Source organism: Dermacentor variabilis, unplaced genomic scaffold (genome assembly GCF_050947875.1).
Source record: "Dermacentor variabilis isolate Ectoservices unplaced genomic scaffold, ASM5094787v1 scaffold_19, whole genome shotgun sequence".
Taxonomy (NCBI): Eukaryota; Metazoa; Arthropoda; class Arachnida; order Ixodida; family Ixodidae; genus Dermacentor; species Dermacentor variabilis.
In genome coordinates this window covers 1627762-1652023 of record NW_027460357.1, presented here as the reverse complement: position 1 = coordinate 1652023, position 24262 = coordinate 1627762, and the positions used below count along the sequence as shown (strand labels likewise).

The following is a 24262-nucleotide window of genomic DNA, read 5'->3' as shown; positions in this document are numbered from 1 at the left end:
CTAAAAATCCTAATCTTTTTCGGGCTGCACAGGTTATATTGTCTATGTGAGGCAGCAAGGACAGACGTGAAGTTAAAGTTATCCCCAAGTATTTGCAACTTTCTACTTTCCTAATCTTATTATCCTTTATTTTGTACAAGTATTCTAGCTTTCTTAACTTGTTTGTAATACACATATGCAATGTTTTGTAATAATTAATAACCATATCCCATTCATTGCACCGTTCTGCCAACCTATCCAAGGTTTCTTCCAGAAAAGGCTGACCAGAGACAGTTCGAATGTTGCTAAATATAATACAATCATATGCAAACAATTTGACACGAACAGGTGATTCCACAATTTTAACTAGGTCCTTAATATAAATATTAAACAGTACTGGACCCAGCACCGATCCCTGAGGTACGCCTGAAGTTGCCCCCAAAAACCGGGAGCATGATCCATTTATTTCCATATACTGCTTACGACCAGTCAGGTATGAATTTACCCAGTTTATGATCTGTAGGGGTATTCCAAGAAGTTTCATTTTATATATTAGTTTTGAATGAGGGACTCTGTCGAATGCCTTAGAATAATCTAAGAAAATAGCGTCAACTTGACCGCCCCATCAAGCACGGAAGCGAGCTCATGGACAGTGACTACTAACTGTATAGTTGTGGAGTATCCTTGTCTAAAACCATGCTGATTTATAGGCTTTTTATATCTCTCCAAAAAATTGTTCAGGTAAGTGACTATGATGTGTTCTAAAGTTTTGCAGCAGCAACAGGTGAGTGATATTAGTCTGTAATTACTTACAGAAGATTGGAGACCTTTCATAAAAACTGGTATTACTCGTGCCAAACGCCAAATGTTGGGAACAGTACCACAGGCTAAAGATTTAGTAAAAATAATGACCAAAAATTGAGCTAATACTTCCAAATATCTTTTAAGAAAAGCAGGAGGAATGTTATCTGGCCCTGTAGCTTTCTTTGCATCTAACCATAGAAGAAGCTCAGTCACACCTTCAATACTTGCGCTGATCAAGTCTGGGCTGTCAAATATCTGCCTCTCGGCAACACTAGTGCTTAAAGTAGAATAAACACTTTAGAAAAACGCATTAAACGCTTCAGCTATTTTCTTTGCATTTGTAATTGTTACTTCACCATCGCATATTTCCCAGGAAAGTTGGGAATCTTTGTTAGGTAGGAATTGCCAAAATTTTGGGGAGTTCTGAGAGGCAAATTGACCAAGTGTTTCCGTAAAATAATGTTCCCTTGCCTCTCTCAGTTTTAGAGCCAAGTCATTTGCCATTGTGCTAACAATTGTCCTGTCATAATCTTTAGATTTTCGGTATCGTTTTATTGTATGTTTGAGATTAATGATGTCTCTGTTTATCCAAGGATTCTGTCTGCCGATCTTTTCTGTTTTATCTGGAATGAATTTTCTGATACAAAAGTGGCATGAGGACTTAAACTTGTTCCACAAAGAGTTCACGTCATTGTCAGTATCAAGCTGTACAAGTGCTTCTTCCAAACAATGCACAATTTGAAGGTCGTGAGCAGAATCATAATTTTTAAGTGATATACATGGTATAATATAAATGGTATTTTCAGCATGCATTTGTTTTTTTTGGACTGCCCTATTTTTTGGATGTTTTTGCGGTCCCTTGGGAGTCTGAAAAATCGGACATTGACTGTATTTTGTACCTCAATGCAATGAAGTTCGTTTATAACCGATTTCAATATGACAACATTTCACTGCCACAGTGAAAGAATTTTGAAAAGAAAAAGAAACTTTCGTGGAGGCAGATGGTCAAATGGTTCAATTACATATGGCTGCTTGTGAATGCCCCTCTCAAATTGTGTGCCATGCAACCAAGAGGGACTGCTGAAGTGGAGGAGTGTCATGTTCCGTATAAAGTCCAAGTGCAACAATATCCTATTACGCACTGCATGCTGTATACTTTGGGTGCGAATGAAAGCGTGCGAGAGTAAATGCTGTCTTCCCTTGCGAGCAAGAGGAAAGGGTGGGAGGGATGCAATCAACTGGGTGGCTCCTTTCTAGCATGGCTGAATGCATAAGCAGCCAGCATGCCCTATTTTAGAGGTCATCTGTCACATTTGGAAAGCCTGTACGAGCTGAGATGGTGTGACACTGTGCGCTGTTTTCACACGTGTTTAGCACTCGAGGTTGCGTGATCTTGAGTTTCGGAGATGCATTGAAGCGAGGCAGACAAAGCATTTGCACTCCACTGCCGGTGCTCCTCTGACAGTGTTGCCCACTGGGGGTAACACTTTCAGCCGCGGGAATGGAGTGGACGCAAAAGTGTGGCTGGCTTCGCTTCACACCGCCCATGTGAAGATATCGTCAACACAGCTGAAACGGTATCCTTCAGTGCTGACTCTCAAATTCAACAAAGTGATTTCCTTTTCTTATTCAAATTTGCTTTTTCCGGTCCCAATAATTCGGAAAACATAGTGGCCCCTTCTGTATAAGAAATATTAATAGGCGACTGTACTTACTTGCTTAAAAGGTCGAATTTCAATATAATGAATTTTTTATATAATGAAGCAAATTACCGATTTTACCAACTTCATTATATCAAGGTTCAACTGTACAAGGAAGTGTGTTTATAAATGATTTCAATGCAGTCGACTTACGTTAATTCAACCCTGATAGGACCGGCAAAATTGATTGAATCATCCAGCAGATCAAAATAAGCAGAATATTGGAAAAAATGCCAACACACATAGCAGTTTCATTTGGTAGTATTTTCCCGATCTTAACATGAATCAAACTTGCACCTGCTTTCTATGTGTCCAAAGTAGAATACTAATGTAGAAATGACATTAGAGCTTCTAAAATCTAATGCACACTCGATTTTTAGCAAGAAAACGGGCACGGGTCTAATATGTGTTGCACAATGGTGGCTGGGTTTCCTAAAGTCAGGCTCGCCATAAAATATTGAAATATCAGCTTTGCTGCATGATTTTTTCAAAGTTGTAGCGGGGCGACTATCACCTCTAAAGCAGGTGAAGAAGATGGGCTCCCGTGAAGGTCGTGCGAGAATAGAACACGCTAGTGTGCTCGACCTGAGTGGCCGTGGTGTTGGCCGCTCCAAAGATTCCGCGCCACCATGGCTGGCCGGCCTAAATAAACCATGGCAGCGATGGCTACCTCTTCACCCTGCCTCCCACAAATTGGTCACCAAGACAACCAAGCCCGGCCGTGCCAGTGTTAACCCAGAAAGTGGTGACCCGCACAATTGAGCTCAGCCATGCTAGTGTCCCCACACAGACTCTACAGGGTGAGTGACATGGCCTCACGCAGTCATTCCACGGTTGTAGGGTGTCCTGGAATTCTGCACTGATATGCCAGTCATTTGGCTCATCCAGCCAGACAGCCACTTCCGTCTCAACAAGGTTCCAGGCTCCGGCTGTCTTCCAGGCTACGGTTGCCACTCCCTAGCGCCAACTTCTACGATGACTTGCGAGCAGCCGTCTTTGCTCACTATGTCACCTCGAGTGCTCAATCAAAACCGCTCTCACCATTTGAACCGTCGCGTCATTCTGCGTTTTGTCGTCCCACATCGGCTGCATCCGCCCATGCCGATCGTCAGCACGCGGTGGCCCCAGCATCAGACCTCTACTCGGTTCGTGAGCTTCCTCCCCAACTCAAAGGCAGCTGCATGACGACTCTTTCCAAGGAATTCACTGGGTGAAACGCAAGTGCTTTCAGCTATTCTACAGCTTGCCGCTCTCCTTCCTTGGATGTTTCCACAAGCTGTTTGCTTTCCATTTAGGTGCACCTCACTCATCACCGATACAGAGGCTCTCCTACCGGCTGCACTAGGCGTAAATTTCACCCTCGCAGGCACAGTGATGCCCCAAGTACAACCTTCGGGATACATTCAGCGAACCACCGCAACCCTGATATTATCGGCATTCGAGATTTCACGACAAGCAGCAGCAGGCGAGCCTTCCGATGTTCTGCGCTCAAACCTTCTATGGATGCATGGTCTACTGAAGTTTTACAGGAGCCAGCTCTACCATCTAGTTTCTTCACCTCGAGAATCATGTCTATGTCAACAACGTGAGTGACCAACACTTGAGCTATCTCAACGCAAGTTGCAATTGACACTATGGTATCACTGTGGCTGCGACTCGCTCACAACCCACGCTGCCGGTGCTGCTTGGTACATCTCTCTCAGATAGCGTGAACCCGAAACTACCAGCGACGACACCATTTGCACACTTTACCTGGACTTTACCAGAGGACTTTATTTCAATCGCACTTCACACCAGGAGGGGGGCCTTGTAGCAAAGAAGAAGATGGGCTCATGTGCAAGTAGCGCGAGAATAGAACATGCTAGGCACGCTCAACCTGCGTGGCTGCTATATCAGCCACTCCCGAGATGCCGCGGCAACATGGCTGGCCAGCCTAAATATGCCGTGGCTACAGCAGCTACCTCTTCGTGCTGACTCCCACAAATTGGTGATCCAAACTAGCGAACCCAGCCTTCCCACAAAGCAGTGGCCTGGACGACTTAGCCTACAAGGTAAACTTTGCTGCAATTGTAACAAGCATGTGACGCCCCCTCGGGCATAATCTTCGTTGGCCCGCCATGCTCGGTAGGCAACATTGGGCACCACACCCAATAAACACCGACGAGCACTGCTGCTCGGTGGTCAGTCATCGTACGTCACCGCCACGCTTCGGAGCATCTGTCTAACGGAGGGTGCCTCGAGCCCTCCCTTGTTCACGAACCCAGGCGGACCGTGACACTGGTGACGAGTACCCACGGATCGTCCCACGCCGCCGCAAGCGACGAAACACCGCCCCCCGTTGCTGCCACCATGCCGCTGTATGGAAGGCTCGAGCCATTCGAGGGAGATGGGTCCGCCTGGCCAATTTACGAGGTGCCTGATGCTGTTCCAGAACCTTCTGAAGTGTTCATGCTGGAGCACGCATACCCGGAAGTACTCTCCAGATCTGCGGTATCGCAAGCGACCAGCCGGGGCCCAGTCCTGTCCCAGGTGGTCAAGGCGGTGTCCCGTGGAGATGAATTAGTTCAGCAGGCCCATAGCCACAAGGCTGCCGAGCTGAGCTTGCAGCAGGGCTGCCTACTGCGGGGTTCCAGGGTGGTGATCCCACAAAGTCTCCGGTCCAGGGTCCTGCAGTTGCTGCACGCAGGTCATCCTGGCATGGAAAAGACCAAGATGGTGGCCTGGTCCCATGTTGGTGGCTTGGCGTGGACCAGGACATCGCTCATATGATGCAGAGCTGCCAAATCTACCAGAAGCATCAGCGGGCCTCACGTCATGTAGAAGTCACCCCCTGGCCGTTCCCACAGAGACCCTGGTTCCGCCTGCATGTGGATTTTGGGGGGCCCTTAAAGGGCCATTACTTCCTGGTGGTGGTAGACGCCTTTTCGAAGTGGGTGCAGGTTCTAGCTGTCACCACTCCATCAGCAGGCATAACCATTGCAGTGCTACGACAGGTCTTTGCCACTCAGGGGTTGCCGGACGTCTTCGTGTCCGACAATGGTCCTGCTTTCGCCAGCACAGAGTACCTGGCCTGGCTGACGAAGAACAGAATCCGCCGGATGATGGTTCCGCCGTACCACCCTGCTTCAAACGGTGCAGCCGAGCGGGTGGTGCAAACCATCAAGGACAAGCTCAAGAAGAGCCAGACTGGGGATTTCTGGATGCAGATTGCCTGGTTACTGTTCCAGTACTAGACCATGTCCCACATGTCACTGGCCATGCCCCTTGTGAGCTACTGCTGGGTTGGATGGTCAAGACACCCTTGGACATCTTGCATCCGGACCTCCGATCTACAGCGCTCCTGAAGCAGCTGAAGCAGAAGCTGGCTGCTGACCAAGGTGCCGTCCTGGGCCTTTGCCGGAGTCGGGAGCTCCAGTTTCTGCCTAGAACTTCCGTCCTGGCCTACCCTGGTCCACCGGACAGGGGGTGTCTCCTTCCAGGGCCTCATCGCTGCTCATCCGCATGCCAGACGGGGCCATGTGGCACAGACACGCCGACCATGTTAGGCCTCGCCTCGGGGCCTGGCCAGCACCCTCGACTGCCACTTCAGAGTTCCAGGCTGCAGGAGGACTAGCGGCAGCACCAATCGCTTCCAGCAGAGCACCGCCCACCTCGAAGGCGGCAAGCATTGCCAGTGGTGCAGCGCCTGTTGGGCCGGTGTTGAGCACGTCACCACTCACAAGGCCGGCCACTGCGGACCCTCCGGATGGAGCGAGGCTGTCTCAGGCAGCACCCGGCATTGCCGCACCTGGCCCGTCAATACCGGTGCCCAGGCAGAGTATTCGACGGCGGAGGCCGACGGATCATTACTCGCCTGGGTAGCAGGCACTGTCGAACTGGCTAGGACGGAGGCAGAGCCTCGTACTTTGAACTTGGACGTTTTTTTATTGACAAACAAGCTGGGGGTAAGGGGGTGTGACAAGCATGTGACGCCCCCTTGGGCATAATTTTCGTTGGCCCGCCAGGCTCGGTGGCCTGCCATGCTCGGTAGAGAACATTGGGCACCACAACCAATAAACACCGACGAGCACAGCTGCTTGGCGGTCAGTCATCGTTCATCACCACCACGCTGCAGAGCATCTGTCTAACAGAGGGTGCCTCGAACCTTCCCTCGTTCACAAACCCGAGCTGATCGTGGCAGCAATAAAGGTGCATTATGCAGCAAAGCATATGGACAGTCAGAAGGCAGTTTCCGGTCTAATTTTCACGAAAATGAATACTGTAATCAGACATTGTGATCTACGGTGATTGCCTGAAAAAATTTTTAGGGCAGGTAGAAAATAGGAGTTTTCGACAGGAAATGACGTGTTCAATGCATTCACTGTTCCCTATGCTCCAATGAGACAGATGCCCCCACTAAAGAGGTGACTATTGGGGTCGCTGAAGGGGTCAAGCACGTGCGTGCCAATTGGTAACATTAGAATTATCCGGTGAAAGTCAATATTGTGATCGAAATAAAGAAAGTTTGGGCCCATAGAAATGCATGGACTTTCAGGACTTACGGCCAAGATTGAATTATTTTAAATATTTAATTAACCGGCATCAAATTCACGGGAGTCTACTGTATAATGAAATTTCACTGGCACTCTGTAGGAATACCGAAACAACAAATGGAATCTTCCGCAGACGCAGATGGTCAAATGGTTGAATTGCATGCTGCTGCTTGTGAACTTCCCAAATCGTGAGTGCACGACCCAAAGCAACTGCTGAAGCGGAGCAGCGTCATGTTCCGTATAAAGTTCCAGTGTGGTAAGATCCTATTGCACCCCGCACACTGCATACTTTAGGTGCGAGTGAATGAGTACGAGGGTGAGCAGAGAAGGATGGTGGCCTGATGAGCAGTCTTTAAGCGTCAGCAAGGGGAAAGGCGGGAGGGGAGCAAGCTTGCAATAACGTAATTAAGAGTGCGCGAAGGCAAAGAGAAGCAGAGGGAAGGGAGGGGGGAGGCAAAGTGGTGCACATATCCTTTTCTAGCGCCGCCGTGGCTGTGCATGGCTGTCAGTGTGACTGAGCACATTCCCTATTTTAGAAGTACTATATCTACTCGCATAATCGCACTTTTTTGTCAAAAGAATTGCCACTAATTCAGAGAGGGGGTCATCACGCGGGTTAAATTTCCCGCGAAAAGAAAAAAAACGTTTTTTCATTCTGCATTTGCTGCAGGATGACAACAGGTCAACAAACAGACGGCTGCCGCTGTAATACTGCGGGACAGCAAAACAAACATGGTGGCCAGCGGAGCAAGCTGAATGAAAATTTTTTTTCTTTTCGGGAGTACATTACGCGCATAGAAACAGTTTCTTCCGTATCAGTAATGAATAATAATCGGTAAGTCTGCGGCAATAATGTAGCCATATCCACTTTGAGGGGACAGAAACGGAGATGGGCATGCTTAGCTGCCAGTGACATAGGAACATATGGCAGGTATGGTGCGGAAACTGCAGCATTTGTCTTGACAACTATCCTAATATGGCACGTTTCCACTAAGGGTGGGCGAATACCTTAGCTGTGTTACAAGCGCTGGCCTATGAATAGGGTACACTTCTAACGTATCAGTGTAAATGTGGCTACTATCATTGCCGCTCGCAATTTGTTGCGTGCCCATTAGTGCAGACAAGAAGAATCAAAAAGCACCTTTTTTGTTGTTGACCACAACCGTTATAAAGCCTACAAATAACAAAGCCAAGGCAAGTTTGGTTATAGCTTTTTTTCATGGAAGTGCGGAAAGTGATGAAAGGAATGAAATGGGGCATCTGCTTAAGAATGTTCGGTGCGTGCAGACCTCTTGGTATGTCTTGGAAGAGTCGTTTGTGTAGCATTCGACAGATGGTAAGTGCGATCATCATTAGCTAGACTTGGGACACAACATATCGCTGTGGCAAGTTCGGGGTGCGATCATTACACGGGAAAGGAAAAAAGTCGAATTTTGACGACAAAATTCAGGGGTGCGATCATTACGCAAGTGCAATCATTATGCCATACGGCAGTAATCTGCTGTGTGTAGAGACTAGGCAAGCTGAGACAGCATGGCACCATGCGCCGTCTTCTTGTGCGTTTAGTGTTGGAGGTTGCGTGATCTCGAGTTTCGGAGTTCATTAGAGAGGCAGACAAGCATTCGCTCCCTGCTGCCAGCACTTTTCATAACGTTATCCCACTGCAGGTGACACTATCAGCCGTGGGGGCAGAGTGGATGCAAAAGCTTGGCTGGCTTTGCTTTGTACCGGCAATGTGAAGATATCGTCGACATGGCATGAAACCGTGCCTTTTGTGACCGTCACTCAAATTCAACAAAATCAACTTTTTTCTCATTGCAACTTCCCTTTTCCAACTGTCTGATAATTAAGAAAATTATGTGGATGTTTTCGTGTAAGAAAAATCAATCGGCGACTGTACTTATTTGCATAAAAGTTGATCTTCAATACACCAAAGCAAACTGCCAATTTTACAGACTTCATTATATTGAGGTCTAACTGTACATATTGTTACGGGGATGTTGCGAGTATAGAAAGACTATATTTACACTATATATATACAGGCTGAGTCAGAGTAGTTAAGATGGCTGACCACCAACAACACACAGCAGCCAGCGTCTCTGATCTTCCTCTCTCTTCTTGCATCCTTCCTTAAAAATATGAATAATATGTATGTGAAGCCAGTTATTTCAGAAGGCACATCCACTTAGAACAAATTTTGAAACTACAGTCGAATCTCGATAATTCGAACTCGAAGGGGCCTGAAAATTTGTTCGATTTAAAAGGAGGACTTGTTCTTGAAGTATTCGTGCACCATAACACGATGCACAAATGGTGCAAGTCGTGAAATATCGCGGCGTGCAATCACACAATGAGTGAAGAAGCCGGAACTGCCCACGCCGGCCAACGGCAGAAAATGAAACTTCAAGGAGCAAGCTGGCGCCGGGCCGGCAGGGTTGGTGACGCCGGCGGGTGCATACGGAGACCGTTGAAGGTGAGGGAGTTGAATGGGAGGGTGAAGGGAGCAGATTTGCTTTCCTGCCAACTTGATGGACGACACTAATTACCTCTGCCACCTAAAGTCCCAACCAGGTGTACGCGTTGTAACGCTACTCGTGCATTGTTTGGGTGCGTGCCCTCTTCCTCCGTCGAGCGCGACGCAACGTCAAGTAAGCGAGCAGCGTGTGCGGATGCGTTCTTTCTTTCTTGCTTTCTTTATTAGAACATCATATATACAAATCAAATATTTCGTCAGCCCGCCAAGGCAATGATGCTTTTGAGCAGCACTGGGCAGTGCTATGGCCTGAATGACAGAGTTTTGTGACTGAGGTTTTTAGCGCACGAAAAGGGACGAAAGACAGTGGCGAAACGAGGACACAGCGCTAACTTCCAACAATGGTTTTATTCCACAAACCGGTAGACACATATATATATATAGGTAACACCCACAACCGTACGCATGCGCATATGTACTGATTTTTAGTCAAATGAGACAGCACCGAGACATGTGTAATGGAAAGTTAAGATGATATCAAAGATGAAGACCGACCATGCATAGCCAAAAAATTTTTTTTGTAATTGCAAGTCTAAAAGATTAAAACGTAATCTCCATCAGGCCACCCTCTGTGTCGCGTTTAAAAAATCGAATTCTTTACTTGAAAGATCTATTGAAGGCGCGCTAACACACGCGCTCCCTAAACTAGCAATCTTTGCCGCTTCAATAATCTCGCGTGTTGTTTGCGCTGGGCTTCTTCCTATCACCGTGCACTGTTTATAAATGGGACTGCACCCATGCTTTCTGCAGTGAAAAGCCAGATGCCCCACTCCTCCAGTTCGCACATTATTTGCGTGTTCACGCAACCTGTCATTTAGGCACCTTCCCGTTTGGCCGATGTATTTTTTGCCGCACGACAGGGGCAGTTCATACACGATATTTTTCACACAATGAACGTAGCGTTCCTTGTGATTTGTCCGGCAACTGGGCTTCTCAGAACCACAGTAGCTGGCCTTGCACAAGTTGGACAGCTTGATTGGCGCTGAAAAGATGACGCTTACATTTGCGTTATTGCCAATCTTCTTCAGTCTGTGCGAGATATACTGTGGTTCTGAGAAGCCCAGTTACCGGTGCAAGGTGATAGGTGATAAACAGTGCACGGTGATAGGAAGAAGCCCAGCGCAAACAACACGTGAGATTATTGAAGCGGCAAAGATTGCTAGTTTAGGGAGCGCGTGTGTTAGCGCGCCTTCAATAGATCTTTCAAGTAAAGAATTCGATTTTTTAAACGTGACACAGAGGGTGGCCTGATGGAGATTACATTTTAATCTTTTAGACTTGCAATTACAAAAAAAAATTTTTGGCTATGCATGGTCGGTCTTCATCTTTGATATCATCTTAACTTTCCATTACACATGTCTCGGTGCTGTCTCATTTGACTAAAAATCAGTACATATGCGCATGCGTACGGTTGTGGGTGTTACCTATATATATATATGTGTCTACCGGTTTGTGGAATAAAACCATTGTTGGAAGTTAGCGCTGTGTCCTCGTTTCGCCACTGTCTTTCGTCCCTTTTCGTGCGCTAAAAACCTCAGTTATGGAATACCAACACGCCCTAACCTACGCTCTTTCAAGAGTTTTGTGCTCTAAGAACAGAGGAAACAATAGGGGCAAAAAGTACAGAAGCAAAATTAAATTTCTTATATGTGCCACAAACATGCACCCTGTAGTCTGTGAAAGCATCGATGCTTTTATCAGGACTACTGCATAGTAATTGTCTTCAGTAAGGCATAATACAAGTACACAATTTCTTTCTTTCCTCCTCGTTATTCCCTTTACCTTTTCCTCCATCACTAGGCTAATTTCTAGTAATCAGGGTGTCTACCAAGTTGGCATTTCCAAATTCCCTGAGTTTTCCAGGTTTTCCCTGAGTGCCTTTGCAAAATTCCCTGAGTGACGCAGAACTATGTTTTATGTCAAGATGGGCTGAAACCACGTAGCCCAATGCTGTCATTCTCTAGTAAGCATATGAAACAAATAAAAAAACGACTTAATCCAGTTTGAATACTAAGGAGTAGGCTTTATGTTATTCAAAAAGAGAATAGAAAGGAGGAGTTAGTAATATGCACAGCAAATAAAACGTCTTCAAAAAAATTGCAAATTGATTCGGACATTCTCAAATACGAATAAAAATGAGATGCATACAGAAGCAAATATTTTCTAATATGAGCTATTTCTATCAACTGATAGCAAGCTCAGTGGTATGAGGCCCGAACTTTGTCACAATTGAGATTCTCTCTCAAGAGCTCGTAAGTCAACCTCAGCTGCCCTGGCATACTCTTAGCCCGCGCACGACGCCTCAGTGTTGTGTTTCACTGTTTTAAAGAGTTTATTTAGGTTTGGATAATGGACACCTGCATCCCGGCATCAGCCAACACTTTTTTTTGAGCTCAAGCGCCTTCAAAATGACGGCAGCATGCTTCCTTTCCTGTTCATTCCTCAATGCGTAGGTTCTTTCTGTTCTTGTCCTCCTTCCGCCACTCGTTCGCCCCATGAACCATTTGAAGCACCTTCTTGGTCAGTTGCACAGTCCACGTCCGATTTTTCGTACTCCCTAGGGGCCGCGAAAACGACCGAAAAATCGGCCAGTTTGACAAAATAAATGCATGTCATTTACTGCCCTTGAGGGCTGAAACCGCCACAGGCACATTCGAAAACGCTCTGAAGGCCTGTCAGTACACATATTAGGCATATCGGTGCTCGTACTGTAACAGGAGATCCCGGATGCACGCGTGTATAATTAAGGAATAGATATTGTGACCCACGACAATACCCCTTCCAACGCTTGTAATGCTTCGCCGCAATACTTTTGCGTATGCTTCACCACGTAACATTCCTGTACTGAGGTGAAGCTGACTATCAGAAACCGGCGTTATCTAACGCATCGTGCTTTCCGAGCTTCGAAGCCAATTGCGAGGACCACAAAGGCGCAGTCTGTGCCGTTTCTGGCAGCAGCGAATTCTTTCAATGAAAAACACGGCACCCAACGGCAAGAAGCTTAATAGCTATAACGTCGAAGCAACTAGGCCTAGCGTTGCCGTAGTGCTGGCTACGGCTGTTAGCGGAACTACGTGCGAGAGCCCCGGTTGGAGGCGGCGAGATAATCACTACGGCAGCGGTGTTTGCTTTGATTAATGCTGTTTCGGACCTGCGGTCACGGCAAAAAGTCCGGAAAATCGGACGGCGAAAGGTTCTTGCGTCCGAAATTTCAGACGTTCCGATACATTGACTATATGGGGTATGTGGTGGTGCCGCGAAGCCGTCCAAATTATCGGGCATCCGGAAAGTCGGTCGTTAACTGTACACTGGGAACTCCTCCAGCCGACGACGGGGCGTCAAAGACGATTTATTACGATTCCTATCTATTACTCGAAGTGCCAGCATTACCGCGACTTTCGACCCTTTCAACAATATTACCGCTACTTTTCCCTGATAGAGGCACAAATTCCCTGAGTTTTTCCTGAGTTTTTCCAGACTACTCAAAATCACTGAGAATTCCCGGTTTTCCCGGTTGCAATACACCCTGAGTAATATCGACTCTCGTTACAGTGGACTCTGATGGACTCTGATAATCCAACAAAAAACGTCCGTTCTATCCGAAGTCCGTAATATCCGAAACACCTCACTTCCGCAACCTAGTACGTCGCGATGTCTAGCAACTTTATTGCAAAGAGCGAGTGACGAACGTCCAAAGTAAAAAACAAACAAAAAGTCGCAGTTTCGCCCGCACTTGCGAAACTGCGCACTTGCGCACTTGCGAAACATCTTGCACGACGAGGGTACAAGAGCCTCTGATTGGCTGTCTGAGCAAGCTCTGCAGGCGGGCCAGGATAATTTTTTGCAGGGGGGGGGGGGGGGGTGTCGACCGCTTGCCCAATGCAGAGCGGTCACGGTAGGGAGAGCGGTTGGATGGAGCCACGTCGCTGGGTTTCCCCGCTCCCGCAAGGGAAAGTCAACTTCTGAGGGCACTTTTGAGACGCTTGCCGTTCGATATATTGGGAGTCGCTGCTATTTTTGTTTGATGTAAGCTTAATTTTTGCTATACATACTCATTGCAACTGTACCGTGTTCAGAAATTGTTCAATATTATTCATTTATTATTTATTTACAGATACTGCCAGCCCTTACACAGGGCTATAGCAAGAGAGGAATACGAACAATTATAAATCACACCCGTGTACTTAGATTTAGGTGCACGTTAAAGAACCCCAGGTGGTCTAAATTTCCGGAGTCCCTCCACTACGGCGTGCCTCATAATCAGAAAGTGGTTTTGGCACGTAAAACCTCATAATTTAATTTTTTAAATTATAAATCACATGTTTTGTACATGGAAAATTGTACATTGAAACACAAAAAGGGACAATAAATTAAAATTAATAACACCAAGAGGTAACAGTGTAAACCGCTGAAGATAACAAGGACACAAAGTTAAGTATATTATTTACAAACTAGGATATTTCCAATGTGTTTTGCAAAGAAATCAATTGATGAGGATGAAACGGCTTCTTCCGACAGGGAGTTCCATTCTTTGATAGCTCTTGGAAAAAAGCTATACTTGAAACAATCAGTATGTATAACAGGGGGATGAATAAACATTGAATGATGATGTCTAGTCGTTTCACCAGAAAGAATTTCAAAAAAGTCTGTATGCCTAATGACATGATGATGAATTATTAGGTAAATATATTTAAGCCTTTCATATTTAGATCTAGCCTGTAATGTCTGTAGGTCTGCCTGCACACAAAGTTGAGAAGGGAAGTCCGTCCACAGATATTTATTCAATATGAATCTGACTGCCAGACGCTGTATTCGTTCGATTTTTGATACATTTATTTTTTATTTATATTTTTTTTATTTTTAACATACTGTTAGTCCCACTGGGACTGTTACAGGAGTGGATTTATCAGCAAGATACAGGAATACCGTACAGTACAGTAATACGCCAGTTACACATCAAGCGGGCAACAATACAAACAGTATACAGTACAGTAATATGCCAGTTACGCACCGAGTGGGCGACAACACAAAATCAATACAGTCTGAACGTGATCATCAGGTCTGGATTGTTGTCAAGACTGACAAGGCAGCGAGCTCAGCGAACTTTTTCAAGGAATCCTGCGCAGTTATAGATTTATCTAGGCCGTTCCATTCTCTTATGGCTTGAGCGAAAAAGGAAAAGTAATATGTGTTGTTAGCACAAGAGTATTCATTAATCGTAAAGTCATGCTTGTGACGTGTTTCTCTAGAACGATTAAAACTAATGTAAGTAGCAGGATCCATGTTAAATGCGTTATGAATTAATTGATAAAGAAACTTGAGTCTATGGAGCGTGACGCGGCTTGATAAGGTGTCTAGGCTTGCGTTGGAAAGCAGCTCTGTGGGAGAATCAGTGCGCCGGTATCTATGGTAGATAAAACGAACAGCTTTTCGTTGAACTGATTCGAGCATGTGTATATCTTTTTGCATATATGGAAACCAGACGACGTTTGCATATTCCAAGATTGGACGGATAAGGACTTTATATGCGAGTAACTTGGTATCTGAAGTCGCAAAGCGCAAGGTGCGCTTAAGGAAGTATAAACTGTTCATTGCTTTTTTGGTAATGTTTTGTACTTGGGTTTTAGAGCTGAGATTATCAGAAATAATCACACCAAGGTATTTCTTTTCAGTTACTGTTCTGAGAACGCCGTTGCCAGTACCGTAAGGGAAATTAAGTTTTGTTTTCTTATTTGTGACAGACATCACTACAGTTTTTTCCATGTTGATTGCCATTTGCCATGTATTGCACCACTTTATGACGTTGCCCAAAGCTGTGTTTAACCTTATTTGGTCTTCATGAGTGTTTATTTTTTGGTACAGCACGCAGTCATCCGCAAAGAGACGCACCTTCACATCAACGTGGTATGTTATGTCGTTTATGTATAAAATGAACAAAAATGGTGCTAGCACAGAGCCCTGCGGCACGCCAGAAATGACCGGAACAATATCAGAAGCATGGTCATTGTATTGCACATATTGTCGGCGTTCCGATAAGTAGCTGGCTATCCACCTCGTAACGGGACCATCGCCAAGTATTTTGTTTAGTTTGAAATTCAGTTTAGCATGTGCCACGCGATCAAAAGCCTTTGAGTAATCAAGGAAAATTATATCAGTTTGACTTTGATGATTGATTCCCTCTGCGAGGTCATGAAAGATTTCTGCCAGTTGGGTAACAGTGGATAACCCTGCTCTGAAGCCATGCTGGTTTTGGTGAATGATGTTTTTAGTCTCAGTATGTTCTTTAAGAAATTTTAACAAGATGTGCTCAAGAATTTTACAACAGGTACATGTGAGGGATATAGGCCGGTAATTGGACGGGGATTTATAGCAGTGTAAGGGTCCCAGACATCCTTAGCATATTCAATTATAGGTCTAATTAATGTTTTATAAGCTAGAAGTTTTGTTTCTTGAGTTGTGAATGGTAAATTGAGCCTCAGACACCAGAGTGACTTGTTAGCCTTGGCACACACATAATCTATATGGTGGTTCCAGCGAAGATCACTTGTGAAAATCATGCCAAGATACTTATGCTCATCAACTCTTATAAGTTCATGATTATTAATAAAATAAGAGTAGTTTAAGAAATGTAACTTTCTAGAGACTGTCATAACTACAGCTTTTAACGAATTTAGCACCATTTGCCGAATATACAGAATAATTTGATGTAAACGGATTCGACTGTATATACTTAAGCTGCAACACACTGCATAATGCAGTATCTGAGCATTATACAAGAAACTGCAATTTATGAGAAGCCACGAAATTGAGATAAAATTTGCAGTGCATGTCCAAGATTTTGTATAAGTAGGAGACATTAGAATGTTTTATGAAGGAACATGCAAGTGAGGCCGAGTGTCAGTTTTTCACACAAATTCTTTAAATTGGTTCATCAAATCTCCTGTAGTATGCCATCTTTCATATCGATAGAAAGGAGGAAGTACAACCAAGCAAAATGCCATTTGGCCAATCCCACAAGGATATCACATGGCCACACAATTACAGTTGACTCTCGTTACAACGGACTCTGAAATCAGAAAAAAAAAGGTTCATTTTATTCGAAGCCTGTAATATACGAAACGACTGACTTCCGAAACTTTTGTTGCGATGTGTAACAACTTAATTGCAAAGAGTAAGTGACGAACATCCAAAGTAAAAAACAAACAAAGAAAGTTGCAGTGTCATCCGAAAGTAGAAGCATTCATCGCAAGTGCAAAGTAAGCACGATAAGTGCAGCAGCAGCAGCAAGTGAATTGACCTTCGAGCTGTCTCTTCCTTCCACATCGCAGATTGCTTTGAAGATGAAGCCCATGCAGGCATGTGCTTTGTCCACATCACAGATTGCTTTCAAGATATGGTGGCCGCGCCGTAAGCAGCAGCCGCTGGAGCACACCTCCCCCTCCATGCCTCGTGCGTGTGATATTGAGCCGAAGTAGTAGTCAGCTGACCCTTGTAAGTCAGTTGTTGGCCCGTGTTGACACAGCAAAAGTACATTTTATAAATCCGATTTTGAAAAAACAAATTCCACTAATTTAATCCGCTGTAGCTGTTAAAAGCGTTAATAGCGGTCCGTTAAAAGCGAACTATGTTGCATTAATAAAGTAGGTAGAACAAACTAAGGCTGAAATATGGACCAGTATATACGAAAGTCTGTTTTATGCGGGTCCATCGTAACGAGCGTAAACTGTATACAGGAGTTACTGAAAAGGTTAGCATAGATCACACGTCAAGAAATTTTAACAGGCGAATGTAAAAGCAATATCAGTAGTGGCCAGTCAATGCAGAGAAAGATAACAGGAGAAAAGAGTTAGTGCACAAAATGCCTTGAATATTCTGGTCACAGGGTAATCCCTGAAAGAAATATTCACATCCACCCATATGTAGCACGAAGCTACAAAGGAAAGCCACATGGGTTTCTCAGAAACAAAGCTTCGTAGTTGAAAAAAAGAAAAAATCGTCCTGGTCCAGGATTCAAACTCGGGACCAACGCTTTTCCGGGGCGGTCGCTCTACCATCTGATCTAACCAGGAGGCTAGCAGGTTGCAGTGCGAGAGCGAATTAGTCAAGAACTCTGGGCACAAGGACAATTGAATATGTCAAATCGGTTCTGCGGAATTCCGCAAGGTGACAATACCCACAAGGACAATATTCATTGTCCTTGTGCTTTGAGTTGTCGACTAATTCGCCCTTGCAGTGCAATCTGCTAGCCAACTGGTTAGATCAGATGATAGAGTGACCGCCCTAGAAAGGCAATTGTCCCGGTTTCAAATCACGGACCAGGTCGAATTATTTTTCAACAACGAAGTTTGGTTTCTGAGAAACACGTGTGGGTTTCCTTTGTACCTTCATGCTGCATGTGGGTGGAAGTCAATTTTCCTTTCGTGAACCTTTCTTCACGTGGCAGAATTTTGCAGAACTGATTTGCCAGGGTCATTCCTGAAAGAGCTTTTTGGAAGGTGCCCGGTTTTTGTCAAACAATAAGGTCAAAGGCATAATGATAGAAAATATAAAAATGCAAAAAAAAAGAAAATGCACATGTCACGGTAAATGCCAGACAGTCTTTCTCAACTGCCATGATAACATAAAACATTCATAAATGAGGCAGTAAAACATAAAAGAATATACATGTATACATCACAGGTGCATAATGCATCATTCAACATGAAGCAGCCATGCTATGAAGAAGCCAGAACAGTCATGCAAGGCAACAACAGTTCAGTCGAAACAAAAGTGTTAAATTGCAAGAGTCCATTCACAACATAGCACTAAAGTAGTACATCATGCTGATGCTCCTGGAGCATTGTTTCCAAAAGCTAAGCAGCAAGCGCTTTCACCTACAGTTAGCAAATACATTTATACACGCAGGAAAGAAACAGTCCACAGACAAAAACGCAGGGACAAAGTGAAGACAGAGCAGAGAGTCATGCTTCCCGTCCCAAACCAAGCCAGATGCCAAGCCTGAAGCCAATCCAGCCGCCAGTTCCAAGCCATGCTGTGCCTGTGCCTTCCTGTTCAGCGGGCATAAGGTGCACAAATGGCCTCACTTGTTGGCACGTTTTCGAAGGTCCCGTCGGCCCCCACGGTTGACGACGCCACACGGCTCGTCCATCATGCGTACCAAGAGTGCTTGGTTTCCAGCATCAATCGGTGCCACTGAGATGTCCCGCACCGCTCGGAACTTGCCGCAGTTGTTCAGATGCTCGTTTTCTAGCCGGAAGAAGTTCCACACAAAACGCCTGCATTCAGCATGGGTAAATACAGTCACATTTAGCTGGGCATCAGATGGGTGGCTGCAATCTTTTCTTGGTACACTTAAACCTCAATATTGACACGTGTACTTATCTTTATCGGGCAACCACGTTTTGCCGCTTAACAAATGTTATCGCACAGCGTGGGACGCGCCTTAATATATCAGAAGTTTCTGGAAAGTTATTGATGCTTCTATCCGCTTTCTGTTGTCGCCGAACCTTGTGTTATCTGATTTATTCGCCTGACGCGAATGGTGTAGAACTTTGTGGAAGGCGCGCGGGTCCCAACAATTAGTCTGGAACATTCGATGACTGCTGTATAAAAGCCGACGTGCTTGACCCACTGATCAGATTTTCGCCGATCGCCGACTGTGTTTGCCGCTGTCGCCGTTCTTTGAGAGTAGCCTGTTTTTGAGGGCACAAGTTCGCCCAATAAAACGCTAGTTTGCTCTTTCTCAATTTGGCTGCTTTCTTCACAGTCACTACCACGTGACATCTGGTGGAGGTGCTTGTGCGTTCATGTACCGAACGCCCCCACAAAGCCACGATCCAAGCCCAAAGCCTGAGGACAAAACTGACATCGCCCAAGACCAGTGTGCTAGCCGCAGACTGCAAGGACTGCCCCCAGAGCACGGACGGCAAAGAAGATCGTGGACAAGACAACCCCAATGGCTGTCCCAGCATCCCCCGTTATCCTGCAATAACCTCGGGAACCACCGACCTTCCACGGAGCAGCTACTGAAGACCCGGAATCCTGGCTGGAGACCTACGAACGAATCGCAATTTTCAACAGCTGGGACTCCGATGACAAGCTGCGGCATGTATACTTCGCCTTAGAAGACGCCGCCAGAATGTGGTCTGAGAACCGGGAGTCGACCATGACAACATGGGACCTGTTCCGTAGCGGCTTCCTGCGCACCTTTACGAGCGTCGTGCGCAAGGAAAGGGCCGAAGCCATGCTGGGCGCCTGAGTGCAGCTACCTAACGAGAACGTTTCCATATTTACGGAAGAAATGAGCCTTCTGTTCCGCCACGCCGACCCGGATATGCCTGAGGAGAAGAAAGTCCGCCTACTCATGCGTGGTGTGAAGGAAGAACTTTCCGGTGCAATGATACGAAGCCCACTGAAAACCGTAGAAGAGTTCCTTCGCGAGGCCACCAGCATCGAGAAGACACTCGAAATGCGGAACCGGCAATTCAACTGCCGTACAAACTCTACCAACTACGCAGGAATTCAATCACTGGCCACGGATGATCGGTGCGAGACCATCAGGGCCATTGTGTGTGAAAAACTGCGCAAGGTCTTGCCATCGTCGCAGCCTCAAGTGGCCTTGATCGCTGACCTCGTGAAAGAAGAGGTGCACCGATCACTTGGAGTTCCTGAGGAGCAACCACAACTACCGCAACCCCAGCCAGAAACGATGACTTACGCCGCCGTCGCACGCCGTCAAGGTCCCCCTCCGCGACCGCGCCAGGGCCCTGTAACGCCGCAATTCCGTCGTCCGCCACCGCCAGCACGACCACCCATTGCCCAGCACACCTACGCGAGGAAGACGGACATTTGGCACGCCCCCGACCACCGTCCACTCTGCTACCACTGCGGCGAAGCCGGCCATGTGTACCGCTGATGCCCATCGCCGACTGTGTTTGCCGCTGTCGCCATTCTTTGAGAGTAGCCCGTTTCATTGGGCAAACTTGTGCCCTCAAAAACAGGCTACTCTCAAAGAACGGCGACAGCAGCAAACACAGTCGGCGATCGTCGAAAATCTGATCAGTGGGTCAAGCACGTCAGCTTTTATACAGAAGTCGTCGAATGTTCCAGACTAATTGTTGGGAACCGCACCCCTTCCACAAAGTTCTACACCATTCGCGTCAGGCAAATAAATCAGATAACACAAGGTTCGGCAACAACAGAAAGCGGATAGAAGCATCGATAACTTTCCAGAAACTTCGGATACATTCAGGTGCGTCCCGCGCTGCGCGATAACATTTGTTAAGCGGCGAAACGTGGTCGCCCAATAAAGATAAGTACACATGTCAATATAACAAACTTCAATGTAACGAAATTCTCGATATAACAAAATATTAAACTTTTTATAAATTCTTGTCCATAGAACACCATGTATTTTGAACCTCAACATAAAGTGTTTTTATGCACAATTTCAATATAATGAAATCTAATTGCTTCCTCAGAGACATAGTGAGACAATGGAAACTTTCATGGACAAACGATGGTAAAATCATTTAATTACACGTGGCTGCTTGCGAACGCACCTCTAAAATTGCGCGACCAAGAGCAACTGAAGCGGAGCAGCATCATGTTCGGTATAAAGTCCAAGTGTGACAAGATCCTATCATGCCCCGCACGCTGTTGACTTTAGGTTGAATGAAACCGTATGAAGGTGAGCATAGAAGAGTGGTGGCTTGATGAGTGACATCTTCCTGTGCGAGCAATGGGAAAGGAGGAAGGAGAGTGAGCTAACGGTCATGCAATCAAACCCACGCAAGGGCTGGGAGGAGTGGAAGGCCGGTTGGCATGCATCTCCTCTTCCAACGCAGCCGTGGCTGCACATGGCTGTCAGTGTGGCTGAGCGCTAATCTGCCGCATATGCAAAAGTGGGAGAGCTGATATGTCATAGCATCGTTACTGTCTTCCCCAGTGCATTCATCGCTGGAGGTATCATAATCTCGATTTCGGAGATGCATTGAAGCGAGAGGCAGACAAAGCATTCGTGCCCGATTATTGGCATTCTCCATCATGACGTCATTTCACTGCAGGCAACACTATGAGCTGCGGATGAAGAGAGGACGCTAAAGTGTGGTTGGCTTTGTTTCATACCGCCGATCTAAAGATATCGCCGACTCGGCATTAAACCATATCTTTCGTCGCCTGCCTGAAATTTAACAAAACAATTTTTCTTATCGAAATTTGCTTTCTTCGAGTGCTCAATAATTCGGAAAATTTCGCGACCCCTTCCATGTAAGAAAAACCCATCGGCAACTGTACTTATCTGCATAGAAGATCCAATTTCTATACATCTGCCGACGAATTTCTTGGGCTTCAAAAGTTCGGACTTGATGGATACTTTCATCTTAGTAAATGCACCGTCAAGGGCATCTGCACGACCAATATTTTGGACTAATTTAGGCCCCAAAACGTGATTTTCCGGACTAAATCTCTAGTTCCGAGCCATGCTACTTGACCTTGGGGGCTGCCTCGTTGGATATTCCACTGGATTGGCCAGGCTTGGCGTCTAGTGGCCTGCTTTATAGCCTCCAAGATTTGGAGGTACGCGCTATCCTCCAGTCTCGAAGGCCATGTTCACTCTTCCTCAGCTGACAAAATGCTCCAGGAGATGCCTTTTCTTTTTCTTTTAGTCAGCACTATCACAATCACTTGGTATGAATGCTTTTTTTTTCTTTTTTTTTTTTCTGTGTAATGTTTTGGTCGCCATTCCGCATGTGGCATGTCCACAGAGCAAGTGCGTCTTGGAGACATCGCATCTTTGTGTGTGTTTGTGTGCCTTCGAATTTGTGTGCTCGGGGCGACCTTCTGTACCTTCATGAGAGCCAAGTGGTGCAAAAAAACTTGGCTCGTTTCTTCTATCTACATGGCGATCTCCGTTGGCAGAGACTGCCAACACGGCGACGCTCTTGGCAACTTTATATGGAGAGGACGTCCCGCTTACACAAATCCAAGCAAATCTGATCGCCTCTGTATTTTAATCTGTATCATTATCAATGCTGCGTGTGGCACGCACTGTGCTCGTGGCAAGATACGCCCCCATGTGGAAACGGCATCCCCCTCTTCTGCATATCTTGTACAAAACCAGTGCTGAATAAACGCTGGGCCCACTTTGGCCAGCAAGCGACACATGATGTGTCGTTAACTGATCCGCTCGATACGTGGTGTCAGAAGTGGTTAGCACGGCAATGCACTGCCTGCACAACACATGAAGACGAAGGATACTGTAGAGCGAAATGGATTTCTTCAAGCGACCGAATCCACTTTGTACAACAGGTGACCTGCGAAAGAACTGGCAGCTCTTCAAACAGAGGTTTGAAATCTTCTTGAGTGCTTCAGAAGTTGCCGAAAAGCCTCGACCTGAGTCTAAGAAAACAGTGCTGCTTTTAAGTGTCGCCGGCGCAGAGGCTATTGAAGTATTGAACACCTTCACATTTTGAGAAGGCGAGAAGAACGACGACTATCCCACGGTGGTGAAAAAATTTGATGAGTATTGCATTGCACAGACCAATGGGGTGCACGAGCGGTACATACTCAGGAGAAGGAGCCAAGCTGCTGGCGAACCAGTGGGGCATTTCTTGCGAGACCTGAAAAATCAAGCACGTGCTTGCAACTTTGGCGCTCTCACAGAATCCACGGTGAGGGACCAAATTGTATTCAGAACGCACGACGACAGGGTGCGTGAAAAGCTCCTCGCAGACAGCTTGACTTTGCAGAAAGCAGAACAAGCCTGTAAAGCAGCTGAAGCAGCAGCAACTCAACAGCAAATGTGGAGCCAAGAACACCAAGTGCATTCAATCGGCAAGGCTAGCACAAGCAGCAAAGTCCGAGAACAACAGACACGTTATGTGTGCCGAAATTGCGGCGGAACACACACCCCAAGAAGCTGCCCGGCATTTGGCTGAACATGCCGGAGATGTCAGCGAAAAAACCACTTTGTCAGGTGTTGTAAAGCGACGGCACTAGTTGGCGAGCTACAAGGCGACGAAGACGATTTCGAGATACTCAACGTATCCACAAGAAATGTGTCAAGCAAACATGACTGGATGGTGCAAGTCCTAATCAAGAACTTGGCACTTCATTTAAAAGTTGACACCGGAATGCAAGCAAATTTGCTGCCTTATGGAATATACAGCAAAATGAACCCACAGCCGCCCCTGTACCCTAGCAATGCAATTTTACGCTCCTATGACGGAGACGTAATCAAGCACATTGGCATCATGCGTGCCAAAGTCGTTCTAAACGATTGCGTTGCCATGCTGAGCTTTTTTGTGGTACGAAAAGAGCGCCAAGCCATCCTAGGTCTTGAGGCGAGTGAACACCTGGGACTGATTTCACGCGTGAACAGCATGTCGCGAAACAGCTCTGAAGAAATGGCCGCCAACTTTCGTCACCTGTTTACTGGCACCGGCTGCGTAAAATGCGTCTACCACATGGTGCTTCGCAAGGACGCCGTGCCAATGGTTCAGAGACCACGCCGAGCACCCCTGGCCTTAGAGGAGCCACTTCGAGATGAGTTGGCACGCATAGAGCAAGCCCGAATAATTGCGAAAGTCACCGAGCCAACAGACAGGGTCAGTCCTCTTGTTATCATACGAAAGGACGGGAAACTGCAAGTATGCATGGACCCCAGGAAGATAAATGAGTGCCTCAAGCGCAAGCACTACGCAATGCCGAGGCGG

At 46.3% G+C, this 24262-nt stretch overlaps 1 protein-coding gene across 4 annotated transcripts in view; it reads right to left on the bottom strand.

Annotated features, from left to right (window-relative positions):
* The window catches only part of LOC142568471 (solute carrier family 53 member 1), a 345150-nt gene that overhangs the window by 11877 nt on the left and 309011 nt on the right, over nt 1-24262 (bottom strand). For 2 of the 4 annotated variants that reach the window (XM_075678397.1, XM_075678395.1), the window contains one exon: nt 18632-18823. The exons of 1 other annotated variant lie outside the window; for it this stretch is intronic. In XM_075678397.1, coding sequence (XP_075534512.1) covers nt 18632-18823 — 192 coding nt within the window. Of the gene's footprint in view, nt 1-13896; nt 16615-18631; nt 18824-24262 lie in introns of those variants that run through there. One more of the 4 variants, XM_075678396.1, reaches the window with a different exon arrangement.